Below are 16,622 nucleotides of genomic sequence, written 5' to 3'. Positions count from 1 at the left end.
GCCGTGTGTCACTCCTGGTAGCCAATTTCCAAATCAGTCAGTGCTGGTGGATATGTTGATTCCCACTGGTCATCAACCATTTGTTAGCTGATGCCCACCATTATCCTGGTGATTCAGCTGCAATGGGAAATGGGGTGTTTATTGGGTTGGATATGGGTGCTCAGGCTACTGTGCTGTGGGAAATAGTTTTAAAATGCAAGCAAAAAGCCACAGGCAGTTAAATGTACCAAGGTAAACCTCGGGACTTCCCAGGGTGAGCGCATTCCTGCTGCAGGGACAAGAGCTCTGTGTCACGGGTGTCATGTTTGTGTGCAGGGGAAGCTGTCCTGGCTGGAATCTGTCATGGTGTCCTTGTGCTGCTGCCAGAAAGGGCCTGGCAAACACTCCCGCGTGAGCACAGAGATTATTAGCTCAGTAGTGAGTGTACCAGCTGAAAATGAGTACAAACCTGCAGGAGCTGGGTGCCTGCAGACACGTCCTCTGGGGTGTTTGACTGCAGCACAGGGGAGCAGATTCCGTGTTCATGTTTGCATGAAACTTGGGTTTTGGTGTGTGTGAGTGAGGGCTGAATGGAAATGCTTTAAGTGCATTAGACCTCAGATGACTCCCCAAAATACTGATGCGTGTCTGGTGATTTCTCTCTGCAGCATCAAGGGCTGTGCCATTATCTTTGATAAGGCTGAACTGTTCCTTCAGCAGCCAGAATGATGCTATTGAATGTACTGATGCTGTTTGGAAAAATGCCTCTCAGCCACAAAAAAAAAGTGTTTAAAGCTTTTTACATCTTGTGTAAAGGAACAACTGTCCTCTTTGCCAGGTACTGCTGCATCACCAGCACACTGGAGAAAGGTTGTACAGTGACTGAAAAATGATACTTTTGGGTGCCTTAAACAGATTCTGCAGCTTTCAAATTAAAAATAGTGTGTTTGAACCAAATGCAAATATTTATTAATTCTATGTGCTCTCCTTAAATTTGGGGGATATAAAATCAGATCATCGTAGAATGGTTTGGATTGGAAAGGACCTTGAATAGAATCCAGTTCCACACCCCTGCCATGGGCAGGGACACTTTCCACTATCCCAGGTGGCTCCAAGCCCTGTCCACCCTGGCCTCAGGCACTTCCAGGGATGGGGCAGCCATAGCTGCTCTGGGCAACCTGTGCCAGTGTCTTGCCACTCTTACAGTGAAGTTTCTTCCTAATATCTAACCCAACCCTACCCTCTTTCAGTGTAAAGCCATTCCTCCTTTGTCCTATCACTGCATGCCCCTGTAAAAAGTCTCTCTCCAGCTTTCCTGTAGCCCCCCTTTAGGTACTGGAAAAACTAATGTATGGAAAAATCCATACTTCTCATGCAAACATATTCAACTTTCAGTTGCAGTTGCCTTTTTTTTTTTTTTTTTTTTTTTCTGTGAGAAAAGTTGATAGTTTTCTTTGGAAACTCTCCCTTTTGGCTGGCAGCTCCAGTCACAATCCAAGGCCTCAAGTAATGACACTGTGATTTTCTGTCACGTGCAAGTCCTGAAATGCCTTATTCTCAGTTAACTTCTACAGGGCAAGGGAATTTGGGGTCTCATCTTGCTGTGGGCTCTTCTGGAGGAGTAGCTGGAGCTTTGGGGGGGTCCCATGGGTGGCTCAGGGCACCTGCCACGGGGCTGGCTGTGGGACTGGGCACAGATCAGAGTTTCACGGCGCAATTAGGAGAGTGGGGCGTGGTGATACTTCCATCTGAGAGCAACCACCACCCACACGGGGCGTTTTTGGCCTCCTGCTGTCACTGCAGCCATGGGTGCTGGCACTTAGGCCACCACACCCCTCGGCCAATTCCGGCGCTATGGAGCCTTTGCCGCCGATGAAACATAAATAATAATTTTACAGAGGGGGAAAACACTGTGTTCTTGTGGCTTGTTGTTCGGGTGGGGGTGGGTGGCAGTGAGGGTTGTTGGGGGGCACGGAAGGGCTCAGGCCTCACTGAGGGGGGCAGGAGGTTGGTACCCCTCGCTGGGACAGCTCTTGGAGGGTCTGGTGGCTGCACAGGATGGGCAGAGTTACACAAGTGCAATCCTCAGTGCTCTCCAGGCAGTCCCCTCACTGTCCACAGGAAAATGATCTCAGGACAGATTTTTCTTCCTCTGTTGAAATTCTGCTGTTTCAGTAGCCTAGTGACAGTCATTGTCTTTCCTTTCCATGTGTGAGTTGAATCCAGAGTCAGAAAAATTTCTGCTTTGTTCCCAAACAATAAGGCTGTGCTCTTTTGCATGATGGCTCTGGCTTTTCAGCCGGTGTGCTGTGCTTTGCTTTTTGCCGTGGTCCCGCCTGGTGCTCAGCAGAGGCAGGAGAATACCCACAGTGAATCCTGGCAATTGTGCAACGCTACACACGGAGTAAAACTCCTTTCTAACCCCTGCAGGCGATCAGTTTACACCCTGAATGATGAGATTTTGATTAGCCTTATCTAAGCTACAAATACTGTAAGGGAGGTGAAATCAGCTGGCTCTGGGAAGGACTATCACAGCACAGCTCTTGGTGGCCTTCGGAGGCTCCAAGTGCTGGGCAGCTCCAGGGGATGTCGTGGTGCTTTGCCATGGGAAGTCTTTTCAGTGTGCAGATGTTACTTGCTGAGGCCTTGTAGATCAAACCCCAGCTCCTGCCATCTCCAGCCTCGCAATTTTCAATGAGCAAAACCCGCCCAGGAGAGTGTTGACAGCAGGAATGGCAGCTGCTTCCTCAGAGTCGGCAGGGAGAGCCTGTTGCCTCAATGCTGGATCTCCCTCTGAATGCAGAGACCAGTTCCAGCATCCCCAGCCCCACATGGCATCAGCTGCAGCTTGGGGAGCAGCTCTGCTCTCCCAGTGAGCAGAGTTTCCCAGGGCAGCTTTATTCTTCTGTGAACAAAAACTCTTGAGCTGCAGGGAAGCTCCTGGCTGGAAGGTGGGTCCTTTCCACAGCCAGACTGAGACTGAGGAGTGGAATGAGGCTGGATTGTGTGTTGAACACTGAGATGCATCTCTCCTCTGGGTTCCTCTGTCTTATATTTCACATCTAGAAGAAAAGTACATTAAAAAAAAATTCAATCCAGCTTTAAGCCAGAGCTGCTTGTACTCCTTAGCCTGATTGGAGGGAAGGAGAGCTGATAAGTTAATCAGTTTTCAAGGTCAGGAGAGATCAATAGGACCAGTCAGTCTGGTGTGCTGTGCAAATCAGACCCCAGACACGGCAGTGGTTCCTGAAGCAGGCCTGCCTGGGAGATAGCAGGGTTGTTTTACCTGGTGGGAGGATCTCTGGCACAGCAGGGATGAGCTCCAGTATAGGACCAGGGATGAATAGACTGAATTAGGTGTGACCCAGAGGATAATGCAGCATTCTACATCTTAATGTATCCATCTGTGAAATGCAAATAATAATAGGGGAACCCTGTAGGGATTCATTAGTCCTTTGAAGATGGCATGTGTTACATGCTATTATTGTGTTCTTCCGAAGTTGGCCTCATCCCTGCCTTTTGGACCTACACCTCTCACTGTTGCTCACTTCCTGATTCATTTCCCCCTCCTCCCTGGCACTGTCAAGCCAAATCAGCAGCGGCAAAGGCCTGTCCAGGCCACTCAGCCACATGTCATGGTGGCTCATGGCCTGGGAAGGGTTGCAAAGATGAGGCTCATGCTCTGGTTCCAGCACAGGGGGCTGGAAATTGCTGCCATGGCATTGCAGGTGTGACAAGGCCACCCAGGAGCTTTCTGTGCTGGAGGATGTCCAAGGGGTCTGTCCGTAACCCCAGATGCTTTTTGTGACTTTCAGATCAGAGTTAAAAAGGTGGATTTGGGTGGGAAAGGAAACCTGGTGACAGGGAAGGGTGTGACTCATGAGACATTGGGTCCAGAGGAGGTTGCAGCAGATGCTGGATTTAGGGAAAATTCTTAAATGCTCTCAGTGCACAGAGATTTGCAAAGCAATCATTCCAAATTAAGCTTATCCGTTTTGTCTCCTTTTGGTAGAGTAAGTTCACTCGACACAGATTTTTTTTTTTTTTTGAGTGTTTTTTATTCTTCAGTAAGAACTTGCTGTGCTCTGGATGTGTTTCTGGAATGCATTTTACTGAGGCTTTGTGGATGCATAACATTCACTGTGCACCTGACTCTCAGAAGTGGATGAAATCAGGAAATTCCCATCATTCCTATCCTGGCCTCGAGCAATTCCATCTCCTTGGTGAGCTGCCAGAGCAGGAGTACTGCTTCAGGATGAAGGGAGTTAACCTGCAGCATTTTCAGGGATGCAGCCAGGAATTGTGACCAGCCAGCAGCTGTGCTGCACACCCAACACCACGCTGGGAGCTCAGCAGCCTCTGGGGAAAAACATTTACTGTGTCACACTGTTGGATCCCTACTTTAGGCTCAGGAAACTTTCCTGGCTGAAGGGAAGGGACTGTGGTAGCCTTGGGTACCTGCAGTGACAGTGGGATTGCAGGATGACCAAGACTTGTTTGAGATCGGGGCTGCAGCAGCAGAGGGTACAAATGGGAGCTCTGGGCTGTTGCAGTCCAGAAACTCAAACTCTCTTCCATCAGTTGGGTTCACTGGCTTCTTGGCTGATCAGCACCTGGACTTTGGTCTTGGAAGGGCAGGCAAAGCTTTGTCCAGCATCATAAATCTTGTTCTTGCAAGGCATGTGTGGTGAGGAACCTCCTAAGCTCTGCTGAGATGGGTGAGACGTGTAGCTCCTCTTACAGCAGAGTCTGGCCCAGGGTGGGTGCATAGAGTGTCTTGGGCAGGGAACCACCCTGTGTCTCTCAAGTCCCTGTTTTTGGAATGCCTCACTCTGGAATTATAAGAGAGTAGGTTTGGGTTGGGTATTAGGAAGAAAGTCTTCTCTGTAAGGGTGGTGAGGCTCTGGCACAGGGTGCCCAGAGAAGCTGTGGCTGCCCCTGGATCCCTGGAAGTGTTTAAGGCCAGGTTGGAAGGGGCTTGGAGCAACCTGGGATAGTGGAAGGTGTCCCAGCCCATGGCAGGGGTTTGGAATGAGATGATCTTTAAGGTCCCTTCCAACCCAAACCATTCTGTGGTTCTATGAACTCATGAAACTGCTGAAGTTGAGAGCTCTGGATTCAGCTTTGGCTGTGAAGCAAAACAACATTTACTCTGTGCTTCCCTTGTTAAATATGCCAAACAACTCTGTCTCTTCCTTTTTCTCCCTGAGCATCTCTGGGCTGGAGAGGGACAAAGTGGTCAGCTGGAAAGGAAAGTAGTTTCAATATTTTATAGAAATTAAGTGTTGAGCAGTGGTGCTGATGGGGTTCCACAGAAGAAGAGAGATGATGGGAGGTAAAAATTGCATCAATCGGGACAGAAAAGTACATCTATGGTGAGAATATAGTCATGTCTGTAGTTTTATGAGGACAAATGGTGCTGTGAAAGAGACTGGCACTGCGGCCAGGGAAAAAAATGGGTGAAGGGCTGCAGATCCTCATCAGGGCTTTTTGTCCCACTGTGTGGTGGCTTTGGAGGCCTGACCCAAAACACTGCCCTGCTCTGGGGTGAGAATAGGACAGCACAGCTCATGTCCTCAAGCATTTAGGGCAACTTCAGAGCTGCTTGGGCTGGAGGCTGGCATTCAAACAGTGAAGAGCTACCAAAGCACAGATGGTTTAACAAAACCCACAAACCTAACCAAAAAAATCCCCAAGCAAGCCCTCCCTCCACTGCCTTAAAGAGAAATCCCAAACCAAAACACCCTAAAAAGCCCCGCACCAAACAGCACCCCCAGCATCACTATCCCAAACAATTATGCTGCCAGGAAGCTTTTCCCTGGTAAAAATATCCCAAAGTGATGCTAAACCCATTAGGAAGGGGGTGATACTGCCTGCAAAACAGTGCCATGTCACTAATGGGAAGAAAACTTCCTGAGTGGACAAGGCATCTCAATTATTTTTCTGACTGTGGATATATTTCTGTGCAGGCACAGGTTGTGAGGGAATGAAATATGGGAACATCAGAAAAGCCCATCAGAATGGCTGTAGGAAAAGGAGTGTGATATTCATCACTAATTAGGGCATAAATAATTTGGCTGGTTATTGGACTCCCTTCCCATTCTCCTTGGGGCCCTGGAGAGGGAAGAGGTGAATGCCCACCGTGGCTGTGTCCTGCCTGCCACAGTGCTGGCCCAGCTTGCTGGCTGTAGGATATTGTTTTTGGGTTTTCAGCTGCCATGGGGTTCCCTACATTTCATGTTATGCTTCTATTTTCTCCTGCATTTTCCTAGTTACTCCTTCATGATTATTTTTATCCCAATTCCTGTTTTCATAGCAGAATGTGGTGAAAAATAGACCCAGTGAGAGCTGTCCTACCAGGCACAGCATCATTATATGCTGTTTACTTTTCTAAATTTCTTAACTGAGACATGAACAAAAGATACCTTTGCAATATCTCTTCTTGCCCTGATCTGCTTTTCTCAGTGGCATTTTGCTCTCTGGATGTTTGGCATATATTTGTAAATTAAGATTAGCTAGGTGCTGTGCTAAAAATATATTAATAAAGCATTGGATCATCTCTCTTCCAGATCCAATCCTATGGGATATAAATACCTTTGGAAATTAATGGGCTGTCTGGATTTCAGTGCAGGATTGAGACTTCAAGGTGTAGATGGATCAATACGGTGTAAATCGATCAATACAAGCAATCAAGGGAGTCTGGCAAGGTTTATGCTTAATACACTCCTGCTGTCATCCCTCATTTTGCTCAGGTTTGTGAAACACAAATAGTCCTGCAAGCCGTGAGGCTTTGCTGGGTCCTCTCCATCCCTTCCCATTTCATTCCATTGCTGGGGTTTTTTTAGGAGGTTGTTGTTGTGCAGTAGTAATTAGGCTGGGAATCCCTTTTATTTTTTTCCCTGTTGAGTTTTGTTACTGAACGTGGATCTGGTTTTGGTATCAAGGTGTGTTTGGGCCGTTCTGAGCTTCTCCCACATGTTGGAGTGAGTGTAATTGGTGGACAGGGGGCTGCATGGTAGGAATATGGGAGAGTAGGGTGGTCACAAGGCCAGTGTGGGGTCAGGACCTGTCTCTCCCTCTCCTTTTCCTTGTCACCCTGCAATGCCAGGCTGGGAGCTGCTCTCACCTGGCCAGTCTGACCTGATCTGGCACCCACTCTGCTTCCTTCAGGAATAGGGCAGTCAGCCAGCTGTCTTAAATCAGGGAATTGTTTCATTTCTCTGTCAGAATAGAACTTTTGGAGGAAGAGAAAATTGTAAGAACAAAACCCTTTATAAAAATGCGCTTCCCGTTCCCAAACCCTCCCACCTCATGGCTGACTCATGGGCAGACACTTCAGTAACAAATAGCATCTTTTGTTTTTTTGTCCTTCAGAGAGATTTCCAAGCTCTAACCACTTGTAAACTACCATACACTTAATTTTATTTTTTGCTTTTTCTCTTCCAATTCTCCCAAGGATTTACTGACACATGCTCTGTCAGCTTAGTTTTCCTCTCTTCCTGTTGGCCTTCCCTCCAATTCCACGCCCAAATACGCATACAGGAATTATCTCATGATTCAGGACAATACACAGCTCTTCAGATCTGCCATGAGCCATCTGCATGGCCTTGGGCAGTTTGCTACTGTACTGCAAACTCTCCACTGTGAACCTGCACACCATTTCAGTTTGAGTTGAAAAGAAATGTTAGGGGTGACCACACTCCAAATCAGGGCTGTGCTGCCTTGGCTTTGGCTCCAGTTGTGAACACGAGCAACTGTTCTGATCTGAGAAATGTGTGGCAGCAGTTTATTACAAGGATTTATACTGAGCTCTGCTGGCCTGTCTGGCCAGGCACACATGTCATGCAGAAGTATGTTTTCTTCCTCAGATGGTGCTGATCTGCCTCTCTGCACAGCCACAGCCTCTGCTCGAGCCCCTCATTGCTCTGGTTTGCTTGACTGACTCATTTATCCACCCCTTTCAAACCTTGCAAATGACTTTTCTCTCCAAATTCTTCTCTTTTCACTGGAGACAAGGCACACAGCTTCTTCCCACGTAAATCACATTCCAAAACTTTGATGTCATCTTTATTTTCCTCTCTCAGGACTCCTGAGAAACCCTCTACAGGATGATTACTTTCATCTTATCTCTTCTTTGGAAAGCCCAGAGCAGGGCTGCTTTGCTGGACCCTTTAGCATCAATAACAACGCACCTCAAAGAGCAGCATCTATAATGGTCTGCCAGGTCCCACCTGGGCTGAAGAAAGGTTTTCGCTAATAACACTGCATATTTATTTTTCCTGAAGACAACAGGGAGAAACTGGGAAAGGATGAGAATTTGCCAGTATGGTTTTATTATTAACACAGCTGCTATGAGCACTGTAGCATCAAACCCAAAGAATTTTAACAAAGCCTCAAACTTGATGCTTTTCAGTGTTTCCTGAATGTTTACTCTTCAGGTTCACACTGAGGTGCTTTAATAAAAGCAGACTGACTTCCAGAGGTTTGAGTGACCTGGCCTTCCTGTTGTCTCTTCTGCAGCCAAGTTATTAAAATAAACCCCTTTCAGCTGTTTTGTTGAGATATGAGAGGGTGTTTGTGGTGTGGTGGCTGGAGTCCCGCTGTCTTATGACCCACCCTGAGGATGGCAAGAACCCCTCTGGCTGTGTGGGGGATCTGAAGTGATCTATTTATAAATTTCTTACCTTGTCAAAATGCAGGGAGTGACTCAAATATGTCCCATCCTTATGGAAATTAATTGTGTTAATGGGGTTATTAGAATTTAGAGTAGTGTCAACAAACTGGTTTTTGCAGCTAATGATGGTTCTTGGGAAGGTTATGTCATAAGGAAGGCGGAGAACCTGGTCATCTATATATATGTGATGAGCCCTGAGCCCTTTCTTTGGGTTTCATTGAGCAATGCTCTAGTAGAGTCAACGTAGGCAAACAGCTGCCACCACCCTCACCATGAAAATAGAAGGTGCCTCGGTGGTCCTTGCTCTGGCATTTTTCTGCTTCTTCTCAGGTCAGTAACTTGTGATGTTCTCTGTGCTGGAATCTGGGACTAGCAGAGGACGTGCCCATAAAGACAGAGAGAGAGGATTAGAGAGCCCTTGTTTTTTAAAAAGCGTGGTGGTATAGCAGAAGCCCACCTTTTTGTTTTTTTGGTTTTTGGTTTTTTTTTTTTTTTTTTTTTTTTTGCTGTACTACATGTGTTGGTTTGATAGAACAAGTCTTGTTAACTACTCTTTCATGTGGAAATAGTGGAGTTTTATTGGTAGATGAAAGCATCTATTTTTAATAGAATTAACAGTTTAAGAAGAAAACAAAAAAGCCAAACCCCTATTTATCTAAGTGGAAGAATACCGATTTCCAACCAGACTGAGTTCTTCCATAAAAAGCCCAACTTTGAAAAAAAAAAAAAAAAAGTAATACAATTTTTTGTAAATTCAGAAAAATGGTAATGTCTTGTCAACACTTGCTAAGGAAGGCATTTTCACATGGCTGCAGTAATTTGGCTACAATAGATAGACTTCAGCAGGAGTTAGGTTTGAAGCAATGCTCTTTCAGTTTCCTGCTAGTTTCTATTGAAAAAGCACTAATGGAAGATTTCTTGACAGTTTCTTGCAATGCCACTGATGATGCAAAGGAGGATGAAACTTTATACCAGCTTGAAGTGGCTTAGTAAAAAGAAATAGGTATCAGCTACTCACCTGCTGACTCATTATTAATTTGATAATTTGTGTGAAGTACTGCAAATGGAATGGGCCTTGAAAAGGAATTTGTCATTTTGGACAAACAACAGTGGCCTAGCTCTGGTATCCCAGTTTTAAGGAATGGCGAAGAATGCCAAAAATATTTGTGTTTGATGCAACTACCAAGGCAAGGGTATAGAATAATGGAGAAACTGTTACTGAACCATCCTTGGAACTTGGATTTTAAGCCTGAGAAAAGTAACACAGTAAAGAAGGGCACAAAGACACTCAAAAAAATGGATGTGATTTTGCATTTGAATGACAAAAAGTGCAATGTTCCAGAAAGGACTGGGCATTAGAGAATTTCTATCAGTGTGAAATAATGCATTGGATTAGCTTTTATCAAGAGGTATTTGGGCGGATTAGGAAACTGCATCAAGTATTTTAATTAAATGCTTTTGCTTTAAAATTTCCCTTCAAAGATTTTTGTATGGTTTCATTGTTGGTTTTTCTGTCGCAGATGTTGCCAGTCAAGCTTCGATTAAGGCGAGTCCAACCTTTTCTGTTCTGCTTCTCCCTTTGTTTTGCCAACTTACACTGCTTTAATGCATGCTCTGAGCAAAGTCCATTTAGATGCACTATACTTAGATATTATAAAGCTTTTTCAGTGGTGGAAAAAGCAGTGAATCTCTCCATATTTAGGGACAACACTTAGGTAATATGGCAATGGCTGCAGCTGACAGTGTGTGTTTGGTGCATGATGCTGAGAGCATATCCAAGCAGCTCTGGGCTGGAAGTCTCATGAAGTGATGTTAGAAATTGCATGAATTATATTTTTAATGATATCTCAGAATGTAGCTTCTGATCCAGCAGAAACCCCCGCTTCTGATAATTCCTGAGTTTCATAATTAAAAGAATTAAGGCAAGTCCTTTGAGTCTCAGAAAATAATTTGATTCAATGACTTAGAAGCCAGTTCCATTCATGTTTTAATCAAGTGAGCTTGTCTCCTTGGTAAAGATCCTTTCGGGAAACACAGTAGCCAAAAATAACTAAACGGTTCGTTGCTTCTCCCTGGTCTGCATCTCAGTTCCCCAGCAGAAGATGCAATGGGCTGCTGCAACATTGCACAATATTGCTGCTCTGCTTCCTGAGAGGGTTGTGCTTTTCTGTGCTTGTCTTGCATGTGAATCACTCTTCAGTCACTCTGGCCCGTTCATTCCTCTTGCATCCCTCTGGCACTTCCAGGGCTGTGTTTTCTGCTCTTGGCTAACTTTATAACATGCAGTCCTCTGCTGTAGCGGGCGGCAATTTGCAGCTGTATGTAAATTAAATGTGTTCCTTAAATATATATTGTTTTCCCTGTTGTTAGTGGTTCTTGCAATGGGTTTTGAACTTTCTCGTTGTCTTTTCTGCCTTGGTAGGCACGGGCAGGGCTCTGGGTGCAGCCTGTGCCACGTGTGGTGTGTGGCCAGGGATGGGCAGGAGGAGCGTGGTTTGTGTGAGCAAACTGGTGCTGCTGAGAGCCTGCAGCACACCCAAAAAAGATTCGGCGTGAACAAACAGTTGTCAGGATCTTGCTGGGAGCCTCCACTGATCGCCCTCCCCTGTGCTTTTCAGAACGAATGCAGGAAAATTTGGTCACTCCTGCGCAGCGGGAAGTTTTCCTGTCCCACCACCAAGGAGCCCTTCAGCAACCCAAATAAAAAAGGAGACCTCAACAAGTGCATGATGTGCCAAAGGCTGCTGTGAGTATCAGCTGCCTGCTGGCTCCAATGGCAGCCCTGCCCACCCACAGCATGTCCTCTCCTCCCATAGCAGGGAGCCAACTCTCTGGAGGCTCCATGCTATGAGGTTGTTGTCCCTGGCCAGCCAGACCAGTTTGTAACTCTTCAGCCAGCCTGTGAACCCAGTAGCTCTCCCCAGCTCGTCACATGGCGGGGACTCACCACAGAGCGTGAGGAACAAATGCAGAGTGAAAATTTAGATTAATTTCTTGTTTCCATAGACGGTGTTTCTTTGGATGGGGAGAGCTGGATATTAGGCAGGGACAAAGGGTGGCACAATGCCCCCAGAGCAGAGATGTTGAACACCCTGGACGTGTGTCAGGGAGTTGAGCCCTGCTGCTGGTCTGTGCTGCTGCCTTGTGCAATGGGGAGGTGGGGTCAGCCAGACTGGCCTTTAATCACCCCCTATTTTGGCTTTGTGTCCAAGCACTGCACGCTGCCCCGTCACTCACACCTCCCTTTCTTGCAGGGAAAGAGACTCAAAAAACCAAGGGAGTGGTGGAGAGGCGGACAGGAATGTGAACTCCTTGGGAAAGGTGAGGTGAAGCATGGCTGCCGAAGCCAGTGTTATTGGTGATGGCATCTCGTCTGCTGCCTCTGACCTGCTGCCCAGGGCGCCTCCTCGTCTGCAGCGTGGGAAAGGGCCCTGCAAGGGGAGCAGGGCAAACATGCCCAGCCTTGGGAAGAGTGTGAGGCTTGGTGCCATCCACCAGCATAAAAGAAACCAAAATTCCTGACGGCTCCTCCCAGGCAATCACAGCACCCCCGGTGTGTGCCTGACCCAGAGCCTGGGCTGAGGAGGATGCCTGCCTGTTTATAAGGCACCACTGGAATCTGGCAAATATTTAATAGCAAGGTTGGCACATGTGAGCTCTGACTAGGGCAGGGTGTGGGAATAGGCTGGCTCTAATTGTCCCTTGTTTATCTTGTTGATGCACCTGTGGTTTCTTTTACCCATAGCTGTTTTTCTAGATAGCAGGTCTTTATGTGGAGGGAGCTGTCTTTTTAGCCTTGGGTTTTTATTCTAGATGGGAGCAAATTGGTTTCCATCAGATAGAGTTGGTTGTGGTGATTGATTTCTTTATTTTTTTACATCTGGTTAAGCAGGGTAGCTTTCTAGCTCTTGTGTGTCTGGACAAATTAAAGGCTTTGTAAGGCATAGCTGTCCTAAGGGAGATTTTTTTTTTTTTAGACATCTGACTTGCCAAAGTGTGGTCCTGAAGGCAGCAGGACAGTTTTACAGCATCAGGAAGAGACCTACACTGAATTTCTTTGTTAAGCCATAGATTTTCTGTCTGGCTTTTGGCAAGTAATTTTCTAGGCTTGACTTCCCCATCTGCAGAACTGGGATAAGCTATCAAGCCATCTCCTCTACATGGTGTGAGAGGAAAAATGTATTACAGATCACACAACAGATAAGGCTGTAAGTGCTGCATAAATGAACCTGAAGACCTCACATGTTCTGTGTGTTTCTTACGCTCCAGACTTGCCCTGAAAGTCATAGGAAAGCTGTTCAGAGAAAAGTAAAGGCCAGGCTGAAATGCTTAAGCAGGCTGTGCTACAAAAGCCTTTTATGAAATAGAGTGCTTTGGTTCAATTAACACATACCATCATGTTAAGTGGAAGGTAAAAACACCCACCTCTTACTCTCCTTGTGTACCTGGCAATAGGAGGTGTTCAAGGATTATATTTTCTTATGCCTGCAGCTTCCTTTTTTTACTGTGCATGGATTTTAAAATTCTTTAATTTTAGCAGTGTGTTCTCTCCTGAGAGATGGGAAAACTGACTTTCTCATTTAAAATTCACTGAAATTGTGGATTTTATACTTAGAGCAGAGCTTAGGTCCTTCGGGCAGGCTCTTGCACATGTTATCTGTTAGAAATAGCAGCAAGGCTACCCTGGATGGGAAAGACAGATCTGCTGATCTAAACAAACGAATTTATTTGTTTTATGCTGCATGTTATGATTTTCCACTGAGTTATGCCTCGAGGAAGCAAAATAACATTTGAAATGTAATTCATTGGGTGGATAATCCTTTGTGGATTTGTGGGAGATGTGCCTCTCTGTCAGCATATCCGTGTCAACCCATGCTTTTGGCGTTTGCACAGGATGAGTGTCGGGAGTTTCGGGATCTGTTCGAGAGAGGGAAACTTTCCTGCACCAGGGAGAACGACCCTGTCCGGGATGCCTCTGGGAAGCAGCACAGCAATAAGTGCATCATGTGTGCAGAGAAGTTGTGAGTAAAGGAAAGGAGCGTGGGAAACCTCTCCTCCCTGGAGCACCCCGGTATTCACTTTCTCGTCTCTCTTCTCTTCCAGCAAAAGGGAGAATGAGCGGAAGTTATCTAAAAACAGACAAGGAAAAGATAAGGTGAGATTAAAGTATTAGGCAGGTCAATATGGAACTTTATTGGATTTTCACCCAAGACAGACAAGAGGGAATGTTATTCTACTCTGTTGCTCTTTCTCCTCTGACTTAATTTTGAGATCCGCTTTCCTTGCGCTCCGTATTTCTTATTCATGCTCTTGAATCCCTCAAGAGAACAACTTGTGCCTGAATATTATGGTCTGCCTCAGTGACCTGTGGATCTAGGGCCAGGCAAATCCTGACAGAGCAGGAAGCCAGGTGTGCTGTGCTGTGCCAAATTTCAACTTGCGGGTGGAGAGGTCACTTCTGCTGAGGCTGCTAATTAGGTGGAAAAGGAAAATGTGTGAAAAGCTCTAAATCTGAACTCTGCACAGTTTAAGAGATCATTGTGTACTGGGAGATGTCAGCCCTGCACTATCTCAAGGCCTGTGGCTCAGTTTTAGCTTCTTTTTGTTGGAAACTTTGTTCTCATGGAGCTGTGATTTGTCACCTTCTCCTGGCATGCTGCAGCCTCCATGTTGCTGTGCACTGATGCTTTGCTGGCAAAAGCAGCCCAGTAAAGGGGAAAATAGTTGCTTTCCACCACTTTCCTCTTGATTCCTGCTATGGTAGGGCTGGTGCGGTCCCCTTAAGCTTCAGTCTTGGGGATAATCCTGTTTTAGTGCTTTTTCTAATGACTTTGGCACCAAAAAATAGAAGTGTAAGTGAAATTTGCTGATGGCAAAGCTGGGAGGCAGTATCAGCAGAGGAGGATCAGCAGATCACTCAAGACTAATTGGATAGTGCTGAGGCCTGGAGTAATAGAAATAAGATAAAATGTAATGGCAGTGCAAGATCACACAGTCAGTGCTCAACAAGAATTCCTACTCACTGGGTGGAAGTGACAAAGGATAAGAAAGCCCTGCATTTATTAGTGGGTCAGGGATGTTACAGGCCATGAAAAAGGCAAATGCACGGCGCAGATGTACTCGGTGAGATTTTTGCAGCAGAGGTCAGGCCTGAACAGGGTCCAGAAATGCTGGCTCAAAGAGAAAGTGTTTGAGAGAGGCTCTTAGGGGAAGGCACATCTGTCTGCAGAGGACTGGGTTGCTGAGCTGGGCTGGTCCCAGGGAACAAGGAGAAGCTTCCCTGGGCTTGTTGGGAAGGGGAAAGCATTGCCTGAACTGTGCAGGTGTATGAGCTGGTGGTGGGGAGAAGCAGTGAGGCTCGTGGGGAGCCCCTCTGGAGTGGGTGCAACACTGATTTCTGATGGGACAATGCTTTATGGCTGTTGGCACAGCAGGAGAGGCTCATCCAGGGCTGGATCATCTCTGCTACCTGTGGCTGGGTGGCTCTAGGGAAATGTGGGGCTTTGTAATGGTGGTTTGCCAGCATTACCCTCGTGGGAAAGCTGAGGAGCTGGAGGCTGGGGTGCCCTGGATGGGATGCAGAACAACACTGGGCTAACCTTCCCTGGCAGAGAAGATGAGGTGTAAACTTCTGAGCAAAGCAAAGGGTGAGGCCAGTGACCTGCCAAGGACCTTCATGCGAGCTAGCAAAACTGCACAAAATGGGCAGAAAATTGTGAGTGTTAAAAGCTGTTTTTAAAAAGAAAAGGGCAAGCAGAAGTCACTTCCTTACCCTTTGTACTTGCTGTTTGAAACTGCCTATTGCAGTGTGCGAAATAGTTGAAATTAGGGGGGCTGAATGTTTCCATCTGTGTTGCATAACAGAGGCAGGTTAACACAGTTTCTGTACAGCAGTTTTGAACAAGGAACAAATTAATCATCCACTCTCCAAACAACCTTCCCGTGCTCGTGGGCTATTAAATGTGTTTGCATGGTGCTTTTATGTTTTAACTGATGCTTCTTGATTGACATGTCCCAAAGTGTGGCTGGTTTGGAGGATCCTATGCGCTTTGTAAAGAAAATTATCTTGAGCTACAATCTGGGAAAAGGCTGTAGCTGTGTATTAAGGATGTTGGGAGAAAAGGGAGTGACTTCATTGCTGTATCGGTCACATCACTGGCATGCTTTGGATAGCCCAGCCAGGAGAATAATAATTAGTGGGACCATACTAGAAAACTCCCAACACGTGCTGTGCAGGCAGAAGGACACGGAATTTTTCTGACTCACCCCTCTGTTTATATGCTAAGTGGCTGGTACTGCACACCCTCTTCTCTCACCCCCACCCAGACTCTCCTGTGATGCATTTGTGATGGTTCCATGCTTTCCTGGCAGGAAAACCCCAGGTTTCTAAGGATGTGATCAGTAAGACAAGGAGGACAGAGTGCCCTAACCCTGCCCTCCTTCTGCAGGATGACTGCAGCGAGTTTCGCTCCCAGTTTGAAGCTGGAGGCCGCCTGTCCTGCACGAGGGAGAACGCCCCTGTCCGGGATGCCTCTGGCAGGCAGCACACCAACAAATGTCTCATGTGTGCTGAGAAGTTGTGAGTACCCCTTCTCCTGCACAGCAACAGCAAAGAGGGAAACCTCCGGCTGCAGAAGTGCAGCTTCTGCCTGTGAAACTGCATCTGGGCCATGCCTGGGAGAGTCCCGACTCCCAGTGGCCCTCTAAGAGATGCTCTGGCAGTAGGGCTCCTCTTCCCCCTTCCCTTTCAGCACTAAGGGCCCAAGGGCAGGTGAGAAGCATTATGGAGTAGTGGAGGAGAAGCAAGGGTGACAGAGAGCAGCCCCTTTCCCAGGGGCCTGTCGGGCACGGGCAGCTCCTGAGGAGTTTCTCACATGTGTGCTTTGCCTTCCAAATGCTCTCTCTTTCTACTCCCAGGTTTGCAGAAGCAAACCTGATATGAAAGCAGCCACCTGGAACCAGGATGCAG

The 16,622-nt window shown here is 46.7% G+C and overlaps 1 protein-coding gene across 5 annotated transcripts in view; it reads left to right on the top strand.

Moving 5' to 3' along the window:
- The window catches only part of LOC137483168 (serine protease inhibitor Kazal-type 5-like), a 40,657-nt gene that overhangs the window by 15,630 nt on the left and 8,405 nt on the right, over positions 1-16,622 (top strand). For all 5 annotated transcript variants that reach the window (XR_011004382.1, XM_068206054.1, XM_068206055.1 and 2 more), the window contains exons 2-6: positions 11,272-11,399; positions 11,908-11,974; positions 13,547-13,674; positions 13,757-13,808; positions 16,102-16,232. Coding sequence is in view for 4 of the 5 variants with exons in the window: in XM_068206054.1 (XP_068062155.1) it covers positions 11,380-11,399; positions 11,908-11,974; positions 13,547-13,674; positions 13,757-13,808; positions 16,102-16,232 (398 nt within the window). In the remaining variant the exon portion in view is untranslated. The remainder of the gene's footprint in view (positions 1-11,271; positions 11,400-11,907; positions 11,975-13,546; positions 13,675-13,756; positions 13,809-16,101; positions 16,233-16,622) is intronic.

The sequence above is a fragment of the Anomalospiza imberbis genome, chromosome 15 (assembly GCF_031753505.1).
Source record: "Anomalospiza imberbis isolate Cuckoo-Finch-1a 21T00152 chromosome 15, ASM3175350v1, whole genome shotgun sequence".
Classification (NCBI taxonomy): Eukaryota; Metazoa; Chordata; class Aves; order Passeriformes; family Viduidae; genus Anomalospiza; species Anomalospiza imberbis.
Note: the sequence above shows the minus strand (reverse complement) of the source record. Positions and strands in the feature narration are given on the sequence as shown.